This window comes from Labrus bergylta, chromosome 2 (genome assembly GCF_963930695.1).
Source record: "Labrus bergylta chromosome 2, fLabBer1.1, whole genome shotgun sequence".
Classification (NCBI taxonomy): Eukaryota; Metazoa; Chordata; class Actinopteri; order Labriformes; family Labridae; genus Labrus; species Labrus bergylta.
This window is the reverse complement of record NC_089196.1, coordinates 33172897-33199116: the sequence shown is the minus strand read 5'-3', so window position 1 is coordinate 33199116 and position 26220 is coordinate 33172897. Positions and strand designations below refer to the sequence as shown.

At 41.7% G+C, this 26220-nt stretch overlaps 3 protein-coding genes across 3 annotated transcripts in view; 2 read left to right on the top strand and 1 right to left on the bottom strand.

Annotated features, from left to right (window-relative positions):
• Positions 1-26220, bottom strand: part of LOC136181107 (NLR family CARD domain-containing protein 3-like) — a 432016-nt gene that overhangs the window by 113953 nt on the left and 291843 nt on the right. The gene's annotated exons all lie outside the window — the stretch shown is intronic.
• On the top strand, positions 6417-15939 carry LOC114919057 (uncharacterized). The gene is made up of 7 exons (XM_065961698.1): positions 6417-6494; positions 8058-8166; positions 8341-8451; positions 9610-9720; positions 11247-11357; positions 12884-12994; positions 15825-15939. The coding sequence occupies exons 2-7, from the start codon at positions 8090-8092 to the stop codon at positions 15922-15924; spliced, it is 621 nt and encodes a 206-aa protein (XP_065817770.1). The 5' UTR covers positions 6417-6494; positions 8058-8089; the 3' UTR covers positions 15925-15939.
• Positions 16006-26220, top strand: part of LOC136181134 (NLR family CARD domain-containing protein 3-like) — a 60498-nt gene continuing 50283 nt past the window's right edge. The window contains exons 1-4 of the mRNA XM_065961564.1: positions 16006-16266; positions 16392-18192; positions 18299-18472; positions 19100-19434. Of these exons, the coding sequence (XP_065817636.1) occupies positions 16230-16266; positions 16392-18192; positions 18299-18472; positions 19100-19310 (2223 nt within the window). The 5' untranslated portion in view covers positions 16006-16229 and the 3' untranslated portion in view covers positions 19311-19434. The remainder of the gene's footprint in view (positions 16267-16391; positions 18193-18298; positions 18473-19099; positions 19435-26220) is intronic.

The following is a 26220-nucleotide window of genomic DNA, read 5'->3' as shown; positions in this document are numbered from 1 at the left end:
TCATGTATGACAAAAGTATAGTTTTTAACAACATTCACAAATTCACTTTGAATTACCTTATCAACGTATCTAAAAAATAAGTAAGTAGCTCTAATTATTAAGTAGTTAATGCATAGTTAAAAAAAAAAAAAAGTAAGACATCTTCTTTGCATAAACAATAATAGAATGAACACAGAGGGAAACTGTAAAAATGTAGTGTAGCCTGCTAGTGACAGCTCGGTGTCAGCAAGCAGCGAGTGAGGAAATACTGTAAATTAGAGAGGATTAAATAAAGAGGAGCAATTTATGCTTTTCAGCACGTGAAAAAAAAGGAATGCGTGAGAGCTTGCACGAGTATCACAGACACAGTCACAGTCAATGCGTGATTCAGCAGCTCTGGGCTAACAGCTCTCGGTTGTGATAAATTTTGTGTTTTTTAATGGAGCGTGGTCGTCAGTTCACGAAACTCAAATCTGTCATGATCGGCTGTGCTGAAAAATTACGGTTCAAGACACTGTCGTTGCATTGCCAATTTCTCTCCTCGCATTTTTCAACACGTTATCGTACCTTTACCTGCTGAATGAGAAAACTATGACCATGTTGTTTACATCCCTCCCCGCGCGAACGATTCCTCTTTCCTCTTCAGCAACTTTCAAAATAAAGCTTGTGGTTTTCTCAGTGTAACTACTCGTGATATCTTTCTGATATCGTTGCGTAATACCATCACACTATAGCCTAACATAACATGCATAATTTACCTTTCCGCCTCTACTGTGTCTCTGTCTCTCTGTATTACTTTGCTTGCTAATTTCGTTTTGTAACGTAGCATACACCCACAAGTCATAAACATTACAGTATAAAATAACTCTCCTTACCTTTGTCAACCAAATTAAATTGATGAGTTAAATGGAGGGAAAGGGGCACCAGTCATCCGCACTTTCTTTATGTCTTGTGACCAGATGAGAGCCTGCTGAATTCAAAAGAAGAAAAAAGGCGCAAAATAACAGGAAGTGCTTTTCAATTAAAAACTGACTAATTCTACTGAGTTGGATTCACTCTTGATTTAGAATTACATAAACATAAAGATTATATTTAATGTAACCAAAATCAGCAGATACTATCTCAAACATTTTTGTATGAAAGTTACTTAAACAATTGCCACAAAATCAAGGACGCATTTATATTTAATACATTTGATCAGATATATTAAGTAAAATGTACATGACTACGGAATCATTTATTACAGCGTAACGCAGCAGAAAAATATAAATACATTTGAGGAGGGCACAAGGGTTATGTCTTTGAGAAGGTGTGTCTTTCATAAAAAACCCATTTTATGATATAGAAGTGTACGACGGAGGATGAGGGCCACGTTAAATTATTATTATTTTTTTAATTTCGAGATTAAACTCGTAAATTTACGTTAATAAAATCGTAAATTTACGAGATTAAAGTTGTAAATTTACGAGAATAAAACAAAAAACGTTTTTTTTGAACGTGGTTAAGATTCAAACAAATATCTGAAAATTGACAGCAAGAAAACAAGGGCTGAAATATTGATAAAATAAAAACACATTTGGTACCACTTTTAGTTTACAAGTTTTATTTTAAGTCAGAGATGATGCTTTGTGGTGTATCCAGGAATTAAACGGTATTGGAATATATCTTTGCTGCCTCGTATCCGTTTATCAATGTTTTTCATTTTTGGCTGTAATCATTCTAATTTAACTGACTTTGTCAGGGAAGTGTACTTCATGCTTATCGCCGCCACAGTGGCGAGCAGTATCCTGCCTCGTGACGAGCTTCTTCTACAGCATATAAAGGTAAAACAACACCACTGCTGGAACATTGTGCCCTCCTAAAATGTATTTATATTTTTCTGCTGCGTTAGTTAAAGTTAAACAACTTTCGACTTGCTCAAAACATTCAATTATTTTCTGAATTGTAACCCTTTAAATGCAAGGTTATTAGTTGAATGGTGATTAGAGTCTTTGATATGTCAAAGAGTAGCAACAACATTTATTTGATTGCATTATTCTTTTTTATGGACACCTTCATGGCCAAAATGTACACACAAAATCTGCAATAAAATGATCAATATTTGCTTTTGTATTTTGCTGTTTTCTGCACTTTTATGGCTCTTGACAGAGGGAAAGAGGGAAAGAGGGAAAGAGGGAAAGACCGGTCTCAGGGGTGTGTGAGAGACAGGGAGCTTTGGGAGAAACCTCACGCGATTGGGTCTTTGTCTGTCTTTTCATAGCAAACGGGATCTGACAACTGTCGCTCCACTTCATTTATGTAGTTAGCCCGTTTTAAAATACAAATAGCACCTCCTTTATCAGCAGGTTTTATTACAATGGTAGTGTCTTTTCCCACATATCAAATTAAAATGCACGAGGTAAGCTCAAACTATGATGACAAATAAAAGTTAAACTATATTCAGACAATAGTGCCGCTGTACAGTCTAAGAGTGAAATGATGACTTTATGAAGGAGTGCAGGAGAACTTCCTGTTGTGAAATATGTCAACAGAATGAAACATGATGAACAGGCCTATTATATATATTAATGTCATGACATCATGACTTATTGTAAACATGAATAGTGACTAACTATGCCTGCCTTCATGCATTCCCACATTGCTTTAATTATTTATTTATTGGCTTTAATGTCATTAATGTCATCCTTCAGTTTAGTTATACATATCAGCTTATTTGATTTTGTCCTAAAAAATATTAAATAAGGCTTCTTGCACTTCTATGCTTCACTTTAATATTTAAAGAAGGAATTTTGTATGAGATGTTTTTCCAAGAAGAGAGCCTTAACTGCAGACTCGATAAGCATTTTTCTCTGCACTAATTCACTCTGCTGTTCATCTCTCGTCTTAACCGAATAAATTAGAGATTGTAAAAAAGAGGATGTTGAGTAATGAGTTACATTTATTTATATTCGTTAAATGTATTTATGTTCATATAAATAAATGACTAAAACGTTTCAAATGGATGTAACTCCTCAGTTTTATATTGAAGTATTTTGTGTGAATTCCCGTAAATTAGTTTTAAATGAATGAAACGTTAAACCGGAAGTGCCGCCTGGTTTTATTTTGAAATTGTTTGCGTGTATTTCCGGTCCTGACAGTGGAGGAGCCTCAGCCATTACTCAGTAACGGATGGGATTTAAAATGTGAAATACTTAAAAAATTCTACTTAAGTAAAAGTAAAATTACAGATTTTAAAAACTACTTTAAAAGTAAAAGTACACAAAAAACTACTCAATTACCTCTTCTATGTCTCGAGTGATGTCTATTTCCCCACTTCCCCTTTCACATCCTGAAAGTGATCTCATTTATCTTTACTGAATACTCACTGTTCCTCTCGTTCCTCCTCCTTTACCTCTCTATCCACATATATATTCTAAAATATTGGAAAACGGGTCACTTCCAACTGTTGTTTCTTCCCATATTTTCCACTCACATATTCCTGCCAATTCTCTTGAAACCAGCATCAGATCTAGTGCTGAACTGTTTCCTGTATGAATATTTGTTTGTGTTCCTCTACCATCATTTATACATACCAAGTGACTGTCTTCCTAAAGTTGCTCTATTATTTAGTATCCGTCTTTTCCCTCCCCACAATGTGCTGTGTGAGTTCAAATCTCCACTCCAGACCACATGGTTTTTAGTCTGTCCCTGTATTTACTTTCATTTGATGAGATCTAGTTTTATTATAATAATTGATAATAGTTGTCTGTCCTACATCCGTCCACATTTCTATGAGTATGAATCCTCCCTCTCTCCCTTTACTAACCGCTCTGAATGAAAGATTTCCTTTAATAAATGTAGCACATTCTCCTCCCCCCTCCCCCATCACACCTAACAGCAGAGTGATTGTTAATTCTGAAATCTAAGTGACTTTTCAACCATGTTTGTTGCACACAGATAACATCTGGTAATCTTGGTAATGGACCTATAAATGGTTAAAATTCTTTGAAAAGCTCATTGCGTTTCATTGTAATAAAAGAACCATGGTGGGTCTTTTGCTATCCTATACATGATGTTTCTTGACGAGCCTGGGCATTGAGATCATTTCTCACTTCCTCCCATGTCAGTTTGTTCATGTTTAGATGATTTGCTGCCACTTTTACTAATATTTGTTTTCTTTCAGTGTTTGATTTTGTTTCCATTGTTGCGTTTATGACCCCTGCTATGAATGTAACCAGTTTCTTCAGATCCACGCACACTTTCCCTTCTTCTGTTTGTTCTGGCTGTGTGTTCTTCTGGCCTTCATTTGTATCTTCCATCTCTCTCCCTCTCCCCTGTTTCACCACCTTCACAGCTTCTGCATATGTGATTGTATTGTGCACTCTGACTTGTTGAACCTGCACCTCCGTTTTCATCACCTCACATATGCCACACTGTGATTTCCTCCACAGTGACAACACTTTGGTTGCATACCTGTTTTACACTGCTCATATTCATGATCCTCCCCACACCTTGCTCACCTTCTCCTTCTCTTACATGTCTGAGCAGTGTGTCCAAATCTTTGACAGTTAAAGCATCTCATTGGTCTGGGTATATATTCCCTTACATTGTAGGTCATATATCCCAACATAACTTTCTGAGAAATTCCTTCTCTTCAACCCTGATTTCCCCACTTCCTCCTCCAGATCGTAGATTCCTTTGTTTCTTTATACCAACGAGCTCAAAAGAATTGCCTCTTTTGTTTCTTGTTCTCTCACTTCCCTGACTGATCTCCATACTGTCCTCACTTTTAATCTCTTCTGAGTCACCCCATTCTGGTCTGTTCACAGCATAGCTGTGCCTACCCGCGATAGCTTTCACAGATCTGTTGAGTTTCCCCGTGTCATCCAGGGATATCCCTCACCTCCGATTTCCAGGTGTCAACCGGAACTTTTCCTGTGTTAAATCAGCAGATTCTTCATCTAATCTTACTTTCAAACTCTTAACCATGAGTTTGTTAAGGTGCTGTCCAACCCGGCTACTACACTGAGCATGCGCCTGTTCCGTGCGGTTCCCTCCGCCCTTCTGCTGTCTTTTCTTCTGAGTTTCTTTGTTTTTGTCCCTCCCCTCGGCCTCTGATTGGACGAGGCGGCTCTGTTCTTGCTCCGCATTGAGCAGACAAACTGTCCATCAAATAAACAAAGCTTCACCGGAGCAGATAATCTGTCATTAGTCTCCCCAAGGCAGAAAGTTAACTCATTCTATAAACAGAAAACCAAGAGTATTGATAAAAACACAACAATCAATAAAACCAAATCACAAATATCACATATTTATTTATTTTATTCAAACACAGCATGAATAAAACCCAAAATATAAAAACCTGCGTAAAAGAATGTGCAGTTTATGAATCATAAAAGCAACACTTCTGCCTTGTGACACATGCAGTCAGTATTTCAGCAATCCTAGTAACCTCTCTCTGCTGCAGACGGCCTCTTCTCAGTATCCAATCACTTTCTTGTACTTGAGGGCATCTTACTCCAGCATACGTTGAAACTACTTTCTTCTCTGGTGCCGTAGGTGAGGCTATGAACGAAGCTGGGCTCACTGTAGCAGAGGTGTGTGGTGGGCAGCTGGTGACTTATCATCAATGTCGCTCATGAATGATTCTTCTCTTGAATCTTCAATGTGGTAACTAAGTGAGGAGGAATCCTCCTCTACTCTCATCAGTAACAGTGAGCCGTAATAACTGTTGTAGCCACTTTGATGTGTGTTATTGTGTGGCTGGGTGGTAAGTTATGTAAATGTTGTCTGCTGCTACGTCACCTGCGCACCTGGGCACATGTGGTAATTAGTACAGCCACAGGTAGGGAGAAAAGGGAGACACAGGTGAAGGGGGATAGGGAATTAGTGAAAGCCACACTGTTTTTCAACCGTGGGAGTGTGAAGATGTCTGGATCCTAGTCTTTGTTTATGTTTGCGAGCTCGTTTTGTCTATACACCCGTCTTTTTGTTGGTGTTCTTTAAGATCGTTGAAATAAAACTTTCAAATATAATCAACGGTGGACTTTCCCTTTTTTACACACCATGAGTTGGAAATGACTTTGGATTCCCTCAAGTGGCATTTTTTGTTGTTACACTGCCACTAGAATAACAGGAGGAAGCGTGGAGTTCAACAGGTGGACATCTTTATTCACCTCGTTGTTGTTGTTGTTGTTGTTGTTGTTGTTGTTGAGGGCTGCTACAATGAAACTCAACCCCACATTGAAGCCGTGTGGAGTGCCAGTATCAGCCAGCAGTGATTCTACAGCTGCAGTGAGACACGTTTGGCTGAAGGTTCAAGATCACTTTCAGTGTTTTATTACATGTTTAATAAAACTTTTATTTATAAGAAATGTGGGCAGTGTCATTTGAAACCCCGTTGCTATGGTGATAAACATCTTGTGGTGTTTCCTGTTGACGGGACTTTTTACTTTCACTTCCTCCAGTTGTGACGCAGATCTGTTCTCCGTGTTGAAGGCAGAGTCCTGTAAAATATTATAATCCTCTGGTTGAAGGTAAGAGACTCTTTTCACTGTTGTTAAGACTCTCTGTTTAATTTAAGTGTCAAAAGAGCTGTAAGCTAACAGTTAGCCACCAGGTTCACTAGCTGCTCTTATTACAGTAGAAGAACAGGGATAGGCCTAAAGATGACTCTCAGTTAGCATGCAGGCTATGCTAACATGCTAAAATGCTAACAGAACAGAGAGCAGAGTGAGGAAGGGGAGTCTGTCCTCTTCAGACAGGACTGAGGGTCTCTGAGTGAGTTCAGTGTAAATCAAACTGCAGCTCTGACACATGAGAGGAGCTGAAACATGAGTCACACTGAGCCACTGTCAGCTTTTATTCTTCATGTGTCAAACACACCAATCATGAAAGAGTGAGTGTGATGTTCAGGAAGTGTTCACAGTCTGCAGTCAAAGTACCAAAGTACTTAGTTCTACGTCTCAGTTCAGCTTTGAGACATTTCTCAGAGTAAAGTTGGATCACTTTGACTTCTGTTGTTAAGATATTAGAAGTTAAACTACACAGTGTGAGTGTTGGACTGTAATCTGATATATGAGCACATTTTTATTCCAGATGTGTTCATGTGTACGATCAGGGCTGGACTGACTATCTGACAAACCACGTATTTTCATGAAGGGCCGACGCACCTTGTGACTGATAACGTTAACTTTTAACACCCGGCCCCTAAAGCAGGCGCAGCTGTTCATTGATTGGTGGAGCTAGGTAGACATAAAGCTGCCCCCCCTCCCCCTTCCTCTCTGAGTTAAAGTAAGTGAGTCAACATCAGGAAACCACTTCTACACTGAAAGAGGAAGGGGAGGAGGGAGGGGGTCCACTCTCTCGGGCTCACACTCACTGTGCACGCCATGTAAGCGGGAGGAGAGGAGAAATGACAGAGCATTCAGATCCTTATAGATAAGAAAACAGTAGTGAGGGTGAGAAGTTAAACCCTGAAGAACCATGAGAATGTTTATTAATGACATCATACATTTCTTCATACAGACAGACGGATGAAATTTCGACTCAAAGATTAACGCTCACTCTGTGTTACCTCATAGCATGGCATAGCGGTCAAAACAGTGTATGTGCTCTCCGTCCAGCAACACCTGAAAACCAAGTGAAAGTTCCTACCTATAAAGAGTATCACCTTAACCCAAAGGTGACACCTGCTGGAACAATTTGTGTCTTACTCTTCATTCTCCTAAACATGGCTCCTACACAGACTATAATCTGGAAGTCATATCCATAATCGATGCATCCCTAGTTTTAACATATTCTTCTGCAGCAGTAGTATTAACATGCAGCCACAGGTGGAGGGGAGAGAAGTGTGTGATCACCAGGAAGTCAGTCAAAAGCTTCATGGTGGTTTTGGGGGATACTGCAGTGTTTGCATATCAAGGGGCTGAAAGGATGGTGTGTTCATGGATCACAGGACAGATTGGAGGGTCCAGTCCAAATACAGGACTGCTTATTTTTGTCTCAGTCAAGCTCCATGGAGGACAAGTTTAACTGTGAAGATTCTGATGAAGTTTCATATGAAGATGTAATAACTCTTTATTGATCATTCTTCTCAGAGTGCAGCTCTCCCAGCAGGGGGCGCTCTGCTATGGATCAGTGTGAGGACACAGAGGAGGGAGTCCCTCCCTCTAAAACCTCTCTGTGTGAGGAACATGAAGCTCTGAGGTGAGGATCTCTAACTGTCCATGACTCTTCTCCATGTCACAGCTCAACACTCACATCTCTCCACCTTCATCATCATCATCATCATCATCATCATCATCATCATCATCATCATCATCATTATCACTGTCTCATCTGCTGCTCACAGTAACTAATAATGTTGTTTTTTTGTATCAGGATGCAGGAACAGAGACCAGACTCTCCTGGACCCAGCTGTGTGTCCATGAAGAGTGACCGGTCTAAACTTCTTCCAATCTTCTTTAAAGATGGACGTCCGGCTGATGGAAGGTGAGATCTTAAATTGACAAAGAGCTCTGTTCTGCTTTTCTGTAGGCTCACTCTTTCATCCTCAGTCATTTACATCACTCTCAGTCTTCAGTCCATGTTCACCTCTCCCAGGACTCGTACTTTTCTCCTGTTTCTCCTACTTCTCCACCAGAGGTCCTCAGAATTCACCTCCTTCTCTTCTAGGTTTCAATAGCCCAGACCTTCCCTTCTACTCTACTCACCTGTCTTCATTTTCCTCATCAGCTTCATTTAGTTTTCTTACCACTTCATGATCATTGTGTGCTTTGGTTCTATCTTGTGTTTTTGTTCTTGAACCCTGACCTCCCTGAAGGCTGTAAAATGTGGAAAAGAATCATTTTATTGCAGCTGTGAGTCCATTTTTTCTGCATTTGGGTCTTTCCCTGCACCCTATTTCCCCGACCCTGTCAGAACTTAACCTGCCTGACACAGAACCAGCCGACAGTGTGATGGACTTTATGAATTCAAAGCAAAAACAGCCCTACTAGAAAGAAGCTAAATATTCTTAGACAAAGTCAAAATGATAGGCCAAACCTTAAAAAGAGACAAATCTGAGGAAAGATTTATTTTTGGGCTGTATCATGAAGACTGCAGACAAAGATCTTCAAAGCTCTTGAGTGTTTTTACAAACCTTGTAGGATCCATATTCTGGACTGACTCACAATATAAAAACTACTGTGATGGTGCAAGCAGCTCTTATTCCCATCTGAAGTGATGTCAGTCTGAAGACTTTGTCCCAGAAGTGAGTTCCAGGTTGAGGTTCCTGAAGTTTTTATGGACAAGTTCTTGATCTTGATCTGTTCTGTTCTGTATCCTAACAGTAATTGCTGCTCGTTGTAAATGCTGCTCGGTCTCTAAATGTACTATGGGAGGTAGAGCCTTCAGTTTTCAGACTCCTCTCCTCTGGAATCGTCTTCTGTTAACTTTACTTTCATCAGTCTAAAGAATTTGAGGACAGACACAGTGTTGGCTGTATTCTGAGTGAGATACTGTTCTAATAGAAACAGAGAGAACTGTGGAGAACTTCACCTCTGCCTCCTGATTACTGATTATCCATCTGCCAGTTTAAACTGGAACAATCTGATTAAAAATGATCTTTATTCTAAATGCTTTCATTAACCAGCTGTTTGTTTGTATCAGGATGCAGGAACAGAAACCAGACTCTCCTGGACCCAGCTGTGTGTCCATGAAGAGTGATCGGTCTAAACTTCTTCCAATCTTCTTTAAAGATGGACGTCCTGCTGATGGAAGGTGAGATCTTAAATTGACAAAGAGCTCTGTTCTGCTTTTCTGTAGGCTCACTCTTTCATCCTCAGCCATTTACATCACTCTCAGTCTTCAGTCCATGTTCACCTCTCCCAGGACTCGTACTTTTCTCCTGTTTCTCCTACTTCTCCACCAGAGGTCCTCAGAATTCACCTCCTTCTCTTCTAGGTTTCAATAGCCCAGACCTTCCCCTCTACTCTACTCACCTGTCTTCATTTTCCTCATCAGCTTCATTTAGTTTTCTCACCACTTCATGATCATTGTGTGCTTTGGTTCTATTTTGTGTTTTTTATTTTGAAGTTTTTGTTCTTGAATCCTGACCTGCCTGAAGGCTGTAAAATGTGGAAAAGAATCATTTTATTGCAGCTGTAAGTCAATTTATTTTTGCATTTGGGTCCTTCCCTGCGCCCTATTTCCCCGACTCTGTCAGAACTTAACTTGCCTGACACAGAACCAGCCTACAGTGTGATGGACTTTATGACTTCAAAGCAAAAACAGCCCTACTAGAAAGAAGCTAAATATTCTTAGACAAAGTCAAAATAATAGGCCAAACCTTAAAAAGAGACAAATCTGAGGAAAGATTTATTTTTGGGCTGTATCATGAAGACTGCAGACAAAGATCTTCAAAGCTCTTGAGTGTTTTTACAAACCTTGTAGGATCCATATTCTGGACTTACTCACAATATAAAAACTACTGTGATGGTGCAAGCAGCACTTATTCCCATCTGAAGTGATGTCAGTCTGAAGACTTTGTCCCAGAAGTGAGTTCCAGGTTGAGGTTCCTGAAGTTGTTCTGGACAAGTTCTTGATCTTGATCTGTTCTGTATCCTAACAGTAATTGCTGCTCGTTGTAAATGCTGCTCGGTCTCTAAATGTACTATGGGAGGTAGAGCCTTCAGTTTTCAGACTCCTCTCCTCTGGAATCATCTTCCAGTGGGGTACGGGAGGCAGACACACTCTCTATTTTAAAGAATAGACTTAAAAGTATTTATAAATTGTATAGTTAGGGCTGGCGCTGCTGTAGACCAGCTCCTAGTTATGCTGCTATAGGCTTAGACTACTGGGGGAACTGGCACCTTGAGCTCCTATATCTCCCTCCCTCTATCGCTCTCTCTCTCTCTCTCTCTCTCTCTCTCTCTCTCTCTCTCTCTCTCCCTCTCTCTCTCTCTCTCTCTCTCTCTCTCTCTCTCTCTCTCTGTGAGATCATATTACTGCATGTTGCTATCTGTAAATCTCAGTTACTAACCACAGAATCGTTCTGAGCTGTGTTTATGTTTAAGTCGTCTTCTGTTAACTTTACTTTCATCAGTCTGAAGAATTTGAGGACAGACACAGTGTTGGCTGTATTCTGAGTGAGATACTGTTCTAATAGAAACAGAGAGAACTGTGGAGAACTTCACCTCTGCCTCCTGATTACTGATTATCCATCTGCCAGTTTAAACTGGAACAATCTGATTAAAAATGATCTTTATTCTAAATGCTTTCATTAACCAGCTGTTTGTTTGTATCAGGATGCAGGAACAGAAACCAGACTCTCCTGGACCCAGCTGTGTGTCCATGAAGAGTGATCGGTCTAAACTTCTTCCAATCTTCTTTAAAGATGGACGTCCTGCTGATGGAAGGTGAGATCTTAAATTGACAAAGAGCTCTGTTCTGCTTTTCTGTAGGCTCACTCTTTCATCCTCAGCCATTTACATCACTCTCAGTCTTCAGTCCATGTTCACCTCTCCCAGGACTCGTACTTTTCTCCTGTTTCTCCTACTTCTCCACCAGAGGTCCTCAGAATTCACCTCCTTCTCTTCTAGGTTTCAATAGCCCAGACCTTCCCTTCTACTCTACTCACCTGTCTTCATTTTCCTCATCAGCTTCATTTAGTTTTCTCACCACTTCATGATCATTGTGTGCTTTGGTTCTATCTTGTGTTTTTTCTTTTGAAGTGTTTGTATTTGAACCCTGACCTTCCTGAAGGCTGTAAAATGTGGAAAAGAATCATTTTATTGCAGCTGTGAGTCCATTTATTTCTGCATTTGGGTCTTTCCCTGCGCCCTATTTCCCCGACCCTGTCAGAACTTAACCTGCCTGACACAGAACCAGCCGACAGTGTGATGGACTTTATGACTTCAAAGCAAAAACAGCCCTACAAGAAAGAAGCTAAATATTCTTAGACAAAGTCAAAATAATAGGCCAAACCTTTAAAAGAGACAAATCTGAGGAAAGATTTATTTTTGGGCTGTATCATGAAGACTGCAGACAAAGATCTTCAAAGATCTTGAGTGTTTTTACAAACCTTGTAGGATCCATATTCTGGACTTACTCAAAATATAAAAACTACTGTGATGGTGCAAGCTGCACTTATTCCCATCTGAAGTGATGTCAGTCTGAAGACTTTGTCCCAGAAGTGAGTTCCAGGTTGAGGTTCCTGAAGTTGTTATGGACAAGTTCTTGATCTTGATCTGTTCTGTATCCTAACAGTAATTGCTGCTCATTGTGAATGCTGCTCGGTCTCTAAATGTACTATGGGAGGTCGAGCCTTCAGTTTTCAGACTCCTCTACTCTGGAATCATCTTCCAGTGGGGTACGGGAGGCAGACACACTCTCTATTTTAAAGAATAGACTTAAAAGTAAATATACATTTCATAGTCAGGGCTGGCGCTGGTGTAGACCAGCTCCTAGTTATGCTGCTATAGGCTTAGACTACTGGGGGAACTGGCACCTTGAGCTCCTATATCTCCCTCCCTCTCTCTCCCTCTCTCTCTCTCTCTCTCTCTCTCTCTCTCTCTCCCTTTCTCTCTCTCTCTCTCTCTCTCTCTCTCTCTCTCTCTCTCTCTCTCTCTGTGAGATCGTATTACTGCATGTTGCTATCTGTAAATCTCAGTCACTAACCACAGAATCTTTCTGAGCTGTGTTTATGTTTAAGTCGTCTTCTGTTAACTTTACTTTCATCAGTCTGAAGAATTTGAGGACAGACACAGTGTTGGCTGTATTCTGAGTGAGATACTGTTCTAATAGAAACAGAGAGAACTGTGGAGAACTTCACCTCTGCCTCCAGATTACTGATTATCCATCTGCCAGTTTAAACTGGAACAATCTGATTAAAAATTATCTTTGTTCTAAATGCTTTCATTAACCAGCTGTTTGTTTGTATCAGGATGCAGGAACAGAGACCAGACTCTCCTGGACCCAGCTGTGTGTCCATGAAGAGTGATCGGTCTAAACTTCTTCCAATCTCCTTTAAAGATGGACGTCCTGCTGATGGAAGGTGAGATCTGAAATTGACAAAGAGCTCTGTTCTGCTTTTCTGTAGGCTCACTCTTTCATCCTCAGCCATTTACATCACTCTCAGTCTTCAGTCCATGTTCACCTCTCCCAGGACTCGTACTTTTCTCCTGTTTCTCCTACTTCTCCACCAGAGGTCCTCAGAATTCACCTCCTTCTCTTCTAGGTTTCAATAGCCCAGACCTTCCCTTCTACTCTACTCACCTGTCTTCATTTTCCTCATCAGCTTCATTTAGTTTTCTTACCACTTCATGATCATTGTGTGCTTTGGTTCTATCTTGTGTTTTTTCTTTTGAAGTGTTTGTATTTGAACCCTGACCTTCCTGATGGCTGTAAAATGTGGAAAAGAATCATTTTATTGCAGCTGTGAGTCCGTTTATTTTTACATTTGGGTCCTTCCCTGCACCCTATTTCCCCGACCCTGTCACAACTTAACCTGCCTGACACAGAACCAGCCGACAGTGTGATGGACTTTATGACTTTAAAGCAAAAACAGCCCTACAAGAAAGAAGCTAAATATTCTTAGACAAAGTCAAAATAATAGGCCAAACTTTAAAAAGAGACAAACCTTAAAAAGATTTATTTTTGGGCTCTTTGTTTAGACGGGACAGTAGATAGAGTCGGAAATAAAGGAGAGAGAGAATGGGGAATGACATGCAGGAAAGGAGCCACAGGTCAGATTTGAACCTGAGCCACCCGCTTTGAGGGCTACAGTCTCCCTACATGGGACACGCACACTAACCACTAGGCCACCAGCACCCCAATTAAAGCATTTTTATTGAATGAACATTTTTGTTTTTCCCTCAGGTAGAATGAAAGTCCTCTCCTTCCTCACTCCCAATGATGACCAAAACAAACAGACATACTGTCCACAATATCAGATTTCATTCACTGAGAGTCTGCTTCTGCACGTCCATTTTAAAGACTTAAAAGTAAATATACATTTTATAGTCAGGGCTGGCACTGCTGTAGACCAGCTCCTAGTTATGCTGCTATAGGCTTAGACTACTGGGGGAACTGGCACCTTGAGCTCCTATATCTCCTCCCTCTATCTCTCTCTCTCTCTCTCTCTCTCTCCCTCTCTCTCTCTCTCGCTCTCTCTCTCTCTCTCTCTCTCTCTCTCTGTGAGATCATATTACTGCATGTTGCGATCTGTAAATCTCAGTTACTAACCACAGCATCTTTCTGAGCTGTGTTTATGTTTAAGTCGTCTTCTGTTCACTTTACTTTCATCAGTCTAAAGAATTTGAGGACAGACACAGAGAACTGTGGAGAACTTCACCTCTGCCTCCTGATTACTGATTATCCATCTGCCAGTTTAAACTGGAACAATCTGATTAAAAATGATCTTTGAAACAAGATCCAGGGTGTGGTTAAAACGATGAGTAGGTTCGTTTACACCCTGGGTGAAACCAATAGAGTCTAATAATGACATGAAAGCTGTGCTAAGGCTATCATTATCAACATCCACATGGATATTGAAGTCACCTACAACAATTATTCTATCACTGCTAAGGACTACATTTGATAAGAATTCTGCAAATTCAGATAGAAATTCAGAATATGGGCCAGGAGGGCGGCAAACTACAACAACTAGAACTGGCTGAAAGGTTCTTGAGACTGGATGTGAAAGACTAAGAACAAGGCTTTCAAAAGAAGAAAAATTCAGCCTTGGTCGAGGGTTAACTAGAAGACTAGAATTATTATTCTTTTTAAAGATCCTGAGAGCACTGAGCTGTTATTGGTTGTGGGGTGTAACAGAGAATCTATTGTCCTGAAAAGATGTCTGGGGCTGTTTATCAGGTTTGAGAAATATTCTTGCCTTGATTTTCGGATGGCTTTGTTGTAGTCTTTTATTGCTTCTACAAGTATATTTTTATCAATTTCTATTTTTGTTTTGCAGTCTGCAGTCTCTCTTAAGTGCATTGGTCGCATTGTTTTTCCATGGAACGACCTTTTTTGTTTTTACTGTCTTAGTTGTGATTGGAGCGCAGGCATCAAGCACTGTCCTCAGTTTATAATTAAAATCGGTAACAAGTTGTTCACAGGATGATGGTAAGGTGGTATTTCTGTAAGATGTTATGTAAGAGTTGTGGCTACTTCAGGGGTAATGTGCCGTTTGTTAACTGTACGTTCTATTGCACCTGGAGGAGAGTGATAAAAACTGTTAAAAAAATATGTCGGCCCGCACCGGCTACAGGTGGCTGACTAACTACTGCTGCATACGATGACTCTGACTCAGCTGTGCAGAGCCATCTCTCTAACTCAGACACCCTCGCCTCCAAAGCTAAAAATAAACTACATTTATTAGATTATCACTAAAGGAGGACGAGGAGTAACTTAACATCTGACACGTAGAGCAGGAGAGAGCAGGAGAGGGAAAGACAGAAAACAAAGCCATTGTAAATAAAGCTAACTGCTAAGCTAGGCTAAGAGTAGGTAGCTAAAATAAACAAAACTTTTAAGCAGGTTTGTCGCTAGAGAGAAAGAATGCTTTTCGATCACTTCTGTTTGTCTGAACGTACAGTGTGTTGGAAACAACAGTCGTAAGAAACTAGGCAAAATTAACAATTAAGCTTTTAGCTTTTAGCTTTTAGCTCTAACGATCAGCACTGAACAACACAATACAGCGGAGAACAGGAAATTATGCAATACACTCACCTGTAGTACGTAGCACGTAGCAGCCCCTGATGGAAGGTGAGAATTAAAAATGAAGTTAATGTTATGTCTCTGTTGTTTAAAGACTCATATCTTGGCTCAGAGTTTCATTATATATATCTTGTTGTTTTCTTGTGTAATATGTCCTGTCACAGAGTTCAACAGGAGAGCTCCAACATTCACAGAGATCAATCAGACCAGCAGAATCCAACAGACCTGGACTCCATCTTTATGGTGTGTTCAACACACTGTTAATTAATATACTACCATTACAATAATTTAATTCTAAGTTATTGTTCTGTTTAGACCAGCTGACCTTCAGACTGACAGATGAACCACATGTTGAGTTCTACCAGTTTATATTAAATATCCAGTGTCTCCTTCTGTTCCAGCTGCTGGAGGAGAACATCATCACCTTTGTGAAGAACGAGCTGAAGAGAGTCCAGAGGGTTCTGAGTCCAGATTACCCAGAATGCTTAGAGAGTCAGAGTGAGGATGAAGAGCAGGGGAGAAGCTGTAAAGAGGCATTTTTGAAGATCACTCTCCACTTCCTGAGGAGAATGAAGCAGGAGGAGCTGGCTGACTGTCTGCAGAGCAGTAAGAACATTTTAACAGATTTAGTATTTTAGAAAAAGGACAAAGAGGTTTAAAGTTCCAAACTCAGATAGTCATGTCATCTATATCAGGATCTGTTCATTGATTTCAGTTCTTTCTTTATTCAGGAACAGTCACTGCAGAGTGCCAAAAACTCAAATCTAACCTGAAGGAGAAGTTCCAGTGTGTGTTTGAGGGGATTGCTAAAGCAGGAAACCCAACCCTTCTGAACCAGATCTACACAGAGCTCTACATCACAGAGGGAGGGACTGGAGAGGTCAATGATGAACACGAGGTCAGACAGATTGAAACAGCATCCAGGAAACCACACAGACCAGAAACAACCATCAGACAAGAAGACATCTTCAAAGCCTCATCTGGAAGAGATGAACCAATCAGAACAGTGATGACAAAGGGAGTGGCTGGCATCGGGAAAACAGTCTTAACACAGAAGTTCACTTTGGACTGGGCTGAAGAGAAATACAACCAGGACATACAGTTCACATTTCCATTCACTTTCAGAGAGCTGAATGTGCTGAAAGAGAAAAAGTTCAGCTTGGTGGAACTTGTTCATCACTTCTTTCCTGAAACCAAAGAAGCAGGAATCTGCAGGTTTGAAGAGTTCCAGGTTGTGTTCATCTTTGACGGTCTGGATGAGTGTCGACTTCCTCTGGACTTTAAAAACAACGAGACCCTGACTGATGTCACAGAGTCCACCTCAGTGGATGTGCTGCTGACAAACCTCATCAGGGGGAAACTGCTTCCCTCTGCTCACCTCTGGATAACTACAAGACCTGCAGCAGCCAATCAGATCCCTCCTGAGTGTGTTGACATGGTGACAGAGGTCAGAGGGTTCACTGACCCACAGAAGGAGGAGTACTTCAGGAAGAGGTTCAGAAATGAGGAGGAAGCCGACAGAATCATCTCCCACATCAAGACATCCAGAAGCCTCCACATCATGTGCCACATCCCAGTCTTCTGCTGGATCACTGCTACAGTTCTGGAGGATGTGCTGAAGACCAGAGAGGGAGGAGAGCTGCCCAAGACCCTGACTGAGATGTACATCCACTTCCTGGTGGTTCAGTCCAAACTGAAGAACATCAAGTATGATGGAGGAGCTGAGACAGATCCACACTGGAGTCCAGAGAGCAGGAAGATGATTGAGTCTCTGGGAAAACTGGCTTTTGAGCAGCTGCAGAAAGGAAACCTGATCTTCTATGACTCAGACCTGACAGAGTGTGGCATCGATATCAGAGCAGCCTCAGTGTACTCAGGAGTGTTCACACAGATCTTTAAAGAGGAGAGAGGACTGTACCAGGACAAGGTGTTCTGCTTCATCCATCTGAGTGTTCAGGAGTTTCTGGCTGCTCTTCATGTCCATCTGACCTTCATCAACTCTGGAGTCAATCTCATGTCAAAAGAACAAACAACATCCTGGTGGTCTAAATTATTCAGAGAAAAACCTGACCCAACACATTTATATCAGAGTGCTGTGGACCAGGCCTTACAGAGTCCTAATGGACACCTGGACTTGTTCCTCCGCTTCCTCCTCGGTCTTTCTCTAGAGACCAATCAGAATCTCATACGAGGTCTGCTGACAGACACAGGAAGTGGCTCAAAGACCAATCAGGAAACAGTCAAGTACATCAAGGAGAAGATCAGTGAGGATCTGTCTGCAGAGAAAAGCATCAATCTGTTCCACTGTCTGAATGAACTGAATGATCGTTCTCTAGTGGAGGAGATCCAACAGTCCCTGAGATCAGGACGTCTCTCTACAGATAAACTGTCTCCTGCTCAGTGGTCAGCTCTGGTCTTCATCTTACTGTCATCAGAAAAAGATCTGGACGTGTTTGACCTGAAGAAATACTCTGCTTCAGAGGAGGCTCTTCTGAGGCTGCTGCCTGTGATCAAAGCTTCAAACAAAGCTCTGTACGTGCTCACATAACTATCCAGTTCAAATGTAGTTCTCTTCATTCAGAAATAACTACTATAGTTTGTCATTGCTTTCATTTGTGTTCTTCTGAATCCTCTTCAGGCTGAGTGGTTGTAACCTCTCAGAGAGAAGCTGTGAAGCTCTGTCCTCAGTCCTCAGCTCCCAGTCCTCTAGTCTGAGAGAGCTGGACCTGAGCAACAACAACCTGCATGATTCAGGAGTGAAGCTGCTGTCTACTGGACTAAAGAGTCCACTCTGTAGACTGGACACTCTCAGGTTAGTGTGCTGCTGATCCACATTATTCATCTAAGATCATGTTTTCTTGATGAATCATTTATTAAATGGGCCTTGGTGGTGGTTTAAAGTTTTACTTTATGTTACCACATTAAAGCTGTAAAGCTCTGAGCTCGTTCTATAGCTCTCAGTCTTTTAGTCTGAGGAAGCTGGACTGGAATAAAGAAAGTTAAATATGAAGTTCTTTCCCCACCAACAAACAAACCATGGATAATGTTTGGAACATAAAGAACTAAAGAATCTATATTTCAGATGAAACAGTTCAGAACTGTTTCTACATCACTGCTGATGTCAAAGCAGTCTGTGTGTTTATCTCACGCTCTGTCTTACCTTCACTATTTGTCACCAGAGTAAATATTTATTCGTATCAGATTATGAAGTCTATTCTGTTCAGCTGCATGGTTATGACGGGATGTTACTGGTAAAACAGAGAAGAATGGACCAATGGATGTTAAGCATGTTGTGTGTGTGTGTGTGTGTGTGGTGTGTGTGGTGTGTGTGGTGTGTGGTGTGTGGTGTGTGTGTGTGTGTGTGTGTGTGTGTGTGTGTGTGTGTGTGTGTGTGTGTGTGTGTGTGTGTGTGTGTGTGTGTGTGTGTGTGTGTGTGTAGTCTGTCAGGTTGTCTGATCACAGAAGAAGGTTGTGCGTCTCTGGCCTCAGCTCTAAGCTCCTCCCCCCTGAGACATCTGGACCTGAGCTACAATCATCCAGGAGAACGAGGAGAGAAGCTGCTGTCTGCTGGACTGGAGGATCCACACTGCAGACTGGAGACACTGAGGTACAGACAGACACACAGAAGCTGTCTCACTGTTTCTGAATGATGAACTCTGCTTCTTGTCTGATGCTGGATTTAAATGAAGATGTATGAAATAGATTCTGATCTGGTTTCTTCCTCCAGGTTGGACCATAGTGGACTGCACAGACTGAAGCCTGGTCTGAGGAAGTGTGAGTGTGTTTTCATTTCTCTTCATCAGAACACAGCAGCACATGTTGGAGTGTAGAAGAGTAAATGCTCTTGAACAATCAGACAGAGACTATGGCTTGTGAATAGAGGATTTGTTTATTTCTCTCTGAGAAGTTAATAACAATAACTGAGATTTATATAGCGCCTTTCATGAAACCCAAGGATGCTTTACAAAGTGTGTGTGTGTGTGTGTGTGTGTGTGTGTGTGTGTGTGTGTGTGTGTGTGTGTGTGTGTGTGTGTGTGTGTGTGTGTGTGTGTGTGTGTGTGTGTGTGTGTGTGTGTGTGTGTGTGTGTGTGTGGGGGGCGTAATGGGAGACAACAAGAGAGGAATAGAAAAACACAAACAGAGAAGAGAAAGGATAGAAACACTAGACAAACAAATGAAGGAGAAAGGGAGTGGGTGATCAGCTGAGGGGAGTGTTAGATGAGGCTGAATGCTTTGGTGAACAGATGGTGTTTGAGGAGGTTTTTAAAAATGACCAGGGGTCTCATTTATAAAAGAGTGCGTAAAATTCATACTAAAAATGTACGTGTGCCAAAAACCCAGAAATGATTCAGAGTTATAAAACCGTTCGTACGCACACCTGCACGCAATGTTCCCTTTATAAATCACCATCCACCTGGAAATGTGTGCACGTAGATTAGTCCCATGTTCCGCCCTCTACACGCCCACATTCAACCATAAACGGTCAATGCAAAGCAGCTCGTGAATGAAAATACATCCAAACGAGGGGGCAGATCAAAGGTTTCCAGCGTTAAATCACGAAAACTGAAGTTTAGACAAAGAAACAAAACTTTCTGACCCAGAAACAAAGGAACTTGTGAATGAAGTGAAGGATAAAATGGACATATCGGTAGTTTGCTGCAGCAGGAGGATCACGAACTGAAGAAAATTCAGAGAATGACACCACGTCGCTGCTGCATTCACGCTGTCCTATGTGCCAAAACATCCACCGTTCATCATTACGCACGAGTATATCTGCAATGTTTACATGTTTACAGGACCCACACTGATTTCTTTATATAGTGGCAGAGAGGACACGTCAGTCAGCATTCTCCCTCACTCTATCATATTATTAATCAAAGGTTTGATCAACCAACAAAAACTTTGAATTGTTGGCCACATATTTTCGTGGGCATCTCCGTCTGCACTGTGACTAATTATGATCAAATATATGGCTTAATGATCGTGTCAGAGATGCCCCGACTTAATGTCCACACTTGAATTATTTACAGAATAAATACATGCAGCTGATGAAGATGTGCTGAGTATGGAGGAGGTGAAATGTGTGAAGCCATCGCCATGTCTCTGTGCACTCTTTATTAAAACTAAAAATCACAATTGATGATAAATGCAAGATATTGAAATATATGAATGAAAACTGGAGGCTCTATGGTCTTTGTGTTAGTCTAATGTTTAACTCTACATCAGTGATTACATTAGTGTATAAGTCCGGTCCTCTGAGGTCCGTCCGGGATAATGAAGGCGAGACGGCGCTGATGCAATATGTATGTGGCAGACTTTTATTTTTATTTGATGTTTATATATTGTCATAATGAAAGTTACTTATTGGAAACGGCTCACTACATGCGCGATTATAGCCTAAATAAAACCATCGGTTTGAATGATTCTGATGACGTGGATCTGTCAGTAAAGTTTGATATTTAGTGAAATAGGTTTGCTTTGTTGTTAAGGGAGCGAGCATTCTGCAGCATAAATGAGGCGGTGGTGTATTCTGAAGCAGAGGGGGGGAGAGGAGTGGTTCTGTCAACACACACAACAACAGGTATCAGGTTTCTGCTGTGCACGTGTGATTTGTTGTGATGATGGCGCCGGTCAGACACTACAGTGGGGATAGCATGGTCAGTGTAAACAAACTTGCATCGGGCAGCCCTATGCACGTAGTGAGGACGGCGCAGGAGTCCGAAAGATTTAATGGAAGCAAGGTTGTCCAGAGAGAAGTGGCAGGCGAGATTCTGGAGTTGCAGAGCGGAGTATGTTAGTAGTACCATGTCTGCAGCAGGGAGAGCAGCTGCTAGCCGCAGGCTGAAAGCCGCAAGCTACCGGGCGCCAGCCGGGGTCAGGAAAACCGCAGGAATGAGAGCCAAACCAGGATAAGGAAAGGACCAATTTTGTGGCAGACGGGGGACCCGTCTGGACACAATCTGAGCAGGAGAGCAGCAGCCGGCAGTCTGGTTGTCAGGCAGGCCTCTTCACCGCCAGCAGCCAAGCCAGAGTAGGGGGGAAGAGGCAGCCAGCGGTAGCCAACAGGTGGCGCAGGGCGACGGGTCCAAGCCAGGTAGGGAGCCGACGTGGCCGACGAAGAAGGACGGTCCACCAATAAGGCAGGCGAGGGTCCAGTGATCACAGACTGGTGAGGATATCCTGATAGCTGTGCGAGAAGCTAACAGCTGATCGGCGGCTAGCGCTAACAGCTGATCGTCATAGATGGTGAGTAGCTGTCAGTTTACACAAACTGAAAGCAGCAGCAAAGTCGATCTGTTTGCAGACTGTTAGTAGAGGATAAGTAGGAGGGAGAAGCATAGATAGCACAAAAGAAACACCATTTTTGTCACGGATCGTGAAGCGGCGACATACACGCCAGCGTCCTCGCTCAACCGGAACTTTTATAACATCCCAATCATCCTTTTATGGGCAATCAACACACTGAGCAATTACAACATGTGTGCTATATGAAGACCATTTCCTAGAAGTTTCCTGGACAGACAACTGGTCTCTTAACAGGAAAGAGTGTGTGTGTGTGTGTGTGTGTGTGTGTGTGTGTGTGTGTGTGTGTGTGTGTGTGTGTGTGTGTGTGTGTGTGTGTGTGTGTGTGTGTGTGTGTGTGTGTGTGTGTGTGTGTGTGTGTGTGTGTGTGTCTTGTGTATCAGAACATGATCTTATGACTTGGCTAAATTCAGAGGTTAGATAACTATTGGTTTGTGCCTGCTGCTGTCCAGATTGTGTTTCTGTTATGATTAAACCTTTCAAACTACAACAGGATGAGGGCTGGAAGTAACACAAAGTGATGATAAAAGTGAGGGTGATGGAAACTCATGAGAGTTTAAATATGAAATAAAAAATGGAAACTGAAATAAAAGTGATAATCCAGTGAATAGAAAATCACCATTCATCACATCCAACAGAAATGTATATTTTACAACATGCAGTTTTTGTGACATTTCACATTTTGATGTTGGCTGCTGGCCGGCTGCTCGTAGTCGAGCTCGTGGAGCTCATCAACTTTAAAAACAGCAGAAATCATTTTTGATTTGATGTTCATTTTCATAAACATGTAAATATGCAGAGTCTCCAACATCAAGTTCTCTCCTCAAAAACATCCAGACGTGAATTCAGTGATGAAATAGAAACAGAATATCTTTAGAGACATAAGCTAGCTCTCCTCCTCGTCTTCTGGCTGTGCAGACAGTAAGGCACACAGCAAAGTCCACGATCACCATAGTACAGGCCAGCAGGAACATCCAACAACAATACACAAGTCAGCTGCAGGCCGCCAGGTGGCCAGGTGAGGTCGGGACGGCGTGGCCTACACCTTAGACAAGCAGAGAAAAACTCACAAGGACTGAGTTGTCATCTGTCTCTTCAGATTTTGATCTGTTCATCCAGTCCAGTTAAATTTCCATTAAAACAAAAACATGTATGTTGTAGAGCCTAGATTGATGGAAAAGAAATGGTCTCCATGACTTCAGAAACACAGTTTAAAAGTAGTTAGACAGGACAAAGGGACGTGGCACACTCCTGCTGCCATCACATTGTGTGTGACAGTGAAAGTGGAAATGAGGCTCCTGTTTGTGCTGAATGTGACCTCTGAGGACAGAACAGTTGGAGACAGCAGATGGTTCATAGATTCTTTGTGCTGCACTTTGATTAGTCAGACTTTATTCACTGCATGTGTTTGTTGATTTGGATCTCCATTCTTCCTGGCTGCCATGGTAACTCCATTTGAACTTGATTAGAAGTGGATTATTACATTTCAGTGCTGTCAAACATCATTCAGTGCTGAATATGAACTGTAAGTTTGATTGACTCTCAGTAAGTAGGGGTGTAACGGTACACAAACATTTCAGTTCAGTACAGTTCTCAGTTTTGAAGCTTTGGTTTGGTACATTTTCACTACAGTAAAGGGACCTGATGCAACGCTTTTTTTTCTTTATTAGGAACATTTATAATTTCCCTTTTACACATTGGGCTAAGTGCAGCATCGACAGCTCAGACTTGTACACCTGCTCAGGTTACTTTTTAATAACATTTTAAATTAAACATTGTAAAAAAGAAACATAAAATAAACTTATGTTGCTTCCTTCAACCAAAAGAGTCTCCAATAAATAAAAGATATGAATGAAATAAAGTATTTTAGAATGAAATGAAGTCATTAATATAGCCTATATATGAAAATATTTCTTTTAAATTACACTTCCACCTTTTAGTTTATGAAGGCAACACTTTTTTGAATGCTCTTTGAGCACATAATAAACCTAATCACATCTGGGACAGTGTAGTTTCAGAACTATTAATATTTCCCTCTGTCGATATAAGAACTTCAATGGCATTTTTTATGACTTTGGCCCGTTTAGAATTACTAGCAAAAGGCTGTCTGTTTTTTCCTAGTTGCAGTGATGTTTACGTTCACGTGGTGCCTTTTCAAGTGCTTTAATAAGTTGGACGTGTTGCCTGTGACGTACCCGATGTCCGCTGAACAACAACGGCACACTACTCTCGTCTTGTCAACGTCTCTTTGTCCATTATTGTGGGAATGGGGAGGGAGGTGTTCATTCTATCATGCTGCAGGTTATTCTCCCACACAGATGCGTCTCCCCCTCCCCTTTTGCTCATAGTTTGAGCGGGATCATCGCTGAAAATGAAAACAAAACTTAAGAGTAAGTCTGTAAAAAGAACTCCATCCCGGTTATATGCAACTGTCCAGACCAACAGGACTCGAGGAACTACTAATCTGCACAGTTTGCACAGTTTATGTTTGAACTTTTTTACAAGTTACTAACTAAAAGCTGTGTCCCATACCAGCAGCCGCAGCCTTCCTCCACCCTGAGGTGTGCTTCTGCTTTGTGGTCCGTGTGGGAACACAGATTAAATCACTTTTGTTCTGCGCGTACTCGGATCAGTCCTGTACTGAAACGGTCCGGTCCGAGTACGTGTACCTTTACACCCCTATCAGTAAGTGTTAGTAAAGTTGTTAATGAATGAACAGATGATAACTTGCAGCTGTGTTGTGTCTCGTTCTCTCCATCAGACGCCTGTGAGCTGGAACTGGACACAAACACAGTGAACAGAAAACTGAAACTGTCTGACAACAACAGGAAGGTGACACATGTGGAGGAGCTTCAGTCATATCCTGATCATCCAGACAGATTTGATAACTGGTGTTCTCAGCTGCTGTGTAGGACTGGTCTGACTGGTCGCTGTTACTGGGAGGTCGAGTGGAGAGGAAAGGTTTATGTATCAGTGAGTTACAGAGGAATCAGAAGGAGAGGAGACAGTCATGAATGTTGGTTTGGATTTAATGATCAGTCCTGGAGTCTGATCTGCTCTGATGAAGGTTACTCTGTCTGTCACAATAACATAAGAACAGAGATCTCCTCTTCCTCCTCCTCCTCCTCCTCCTCCTCCTCCTCTGTCTCTAACAGAGTAGCATTGTATGTGGACTGTCCTGCTGGCTCTCTGTCCTTCTACAGAGTCTCCTCTGACACACTGATCCACCTCCACACCTTCAACACCACATTCACTGAACCTCTCTATCCTGGGTTTGGGTTCTGGTCTCCTGGTTCTTCAGTGTCTCTGTGTCGTCTGTCGGTCTGAGAAACACTGCTGACTGAAGATCAGCTGACTCTGTTCACTCTGTCCAGCTGGTCTGTTTCATGGTTGGGGGGTGTGATAATGGGGGGTGGGGGTGGTAATGGGGGTTAAATGTTCTACATTACAGAAAAACAATGGACCCCCTTCTTTAATGTCTGTATTGTTCTGATCTCACCAATAAAAAACAAGTGACAATTAAACAATTAAAGTCCTCCTCCTGCTGTCTTGATATTGGCAGCAGGAGGAGGAGTCATGGCTCCAGATCTGTTACAAATGGTAAACTTGTCTCTCAGGTGTCTTCCCACAGGCCCTGAAAACAGCAGTCATCAAGCCACTACTAGAAAAGAACAATCTAGACAATAATGAATAATTACAGGCCTATATCAAATCTTCCTCTGTGAGGTCAAATGATAGACAAAGCTGTGTTTCAGAAGTTAAATAACTTCTTGATATTGAACAACTGTTTGGATGTCTTCCAGTCAGGTTTTGGACCAAACCGCAGCACTGAGACAGCTCTGGTTAAAGAGTAACTCAACCCTAAAACCACTTTCTTCAACTCTAAACCTCTGTATTTGAGTATTAAGTAGTGTTATGGATCAATCCAAGTCCCAATCTCGACATTTGAGTACAAAGTATTGAAATTTGAAATATTGTGTTAGAAATGTGCATAGTGTCTGCCCTTCTGTTTGAAAAACTCTAACAGTTTTTTTGGAGTACAGTATGACGTAGGAGTACAGCCCCACGTCACCAAACCTATAAAAGCCTCGTCACCCGACTCGGCGAACTGTGGGGATTCAAGTGTGTGTGTGTATTTGTGTGTGTGGGGCAAACATTGTATCATGTTGCGGCTGATAACGGCGTGAAAGGAGTGAGTGGGGGAGTTTACCCCCGTGCCCCCCTCCCTCTCCAAGTTGATACATTCTCCTGCTTATT

Excerpts from the sequence above, each read along its gene's own strand:
- LOC114919057 (XM_065961698.1), top strand. The coding sequence starts at position 8,090 with ATGGATCAGTGTGAGGACACAGAGGAGGGAGTCCCTCCCTCTAAAACC. Across the intron at positions 9,721-11,246 it reads GGACGTCCTGCTGATGGAAG|GATGCAGGAACAGAAACCAG; the intron begins GTGAGATCTTAA and ends TGTTTGTATCAG. Across the intron at positions 11,358-12,883 it reads GGACGTCCTGCTGATGGAAG|GATGCAGGAACAGAGACCAG; the intron begins GTGAGATCTTAA and ends TGTTTGTATCAG.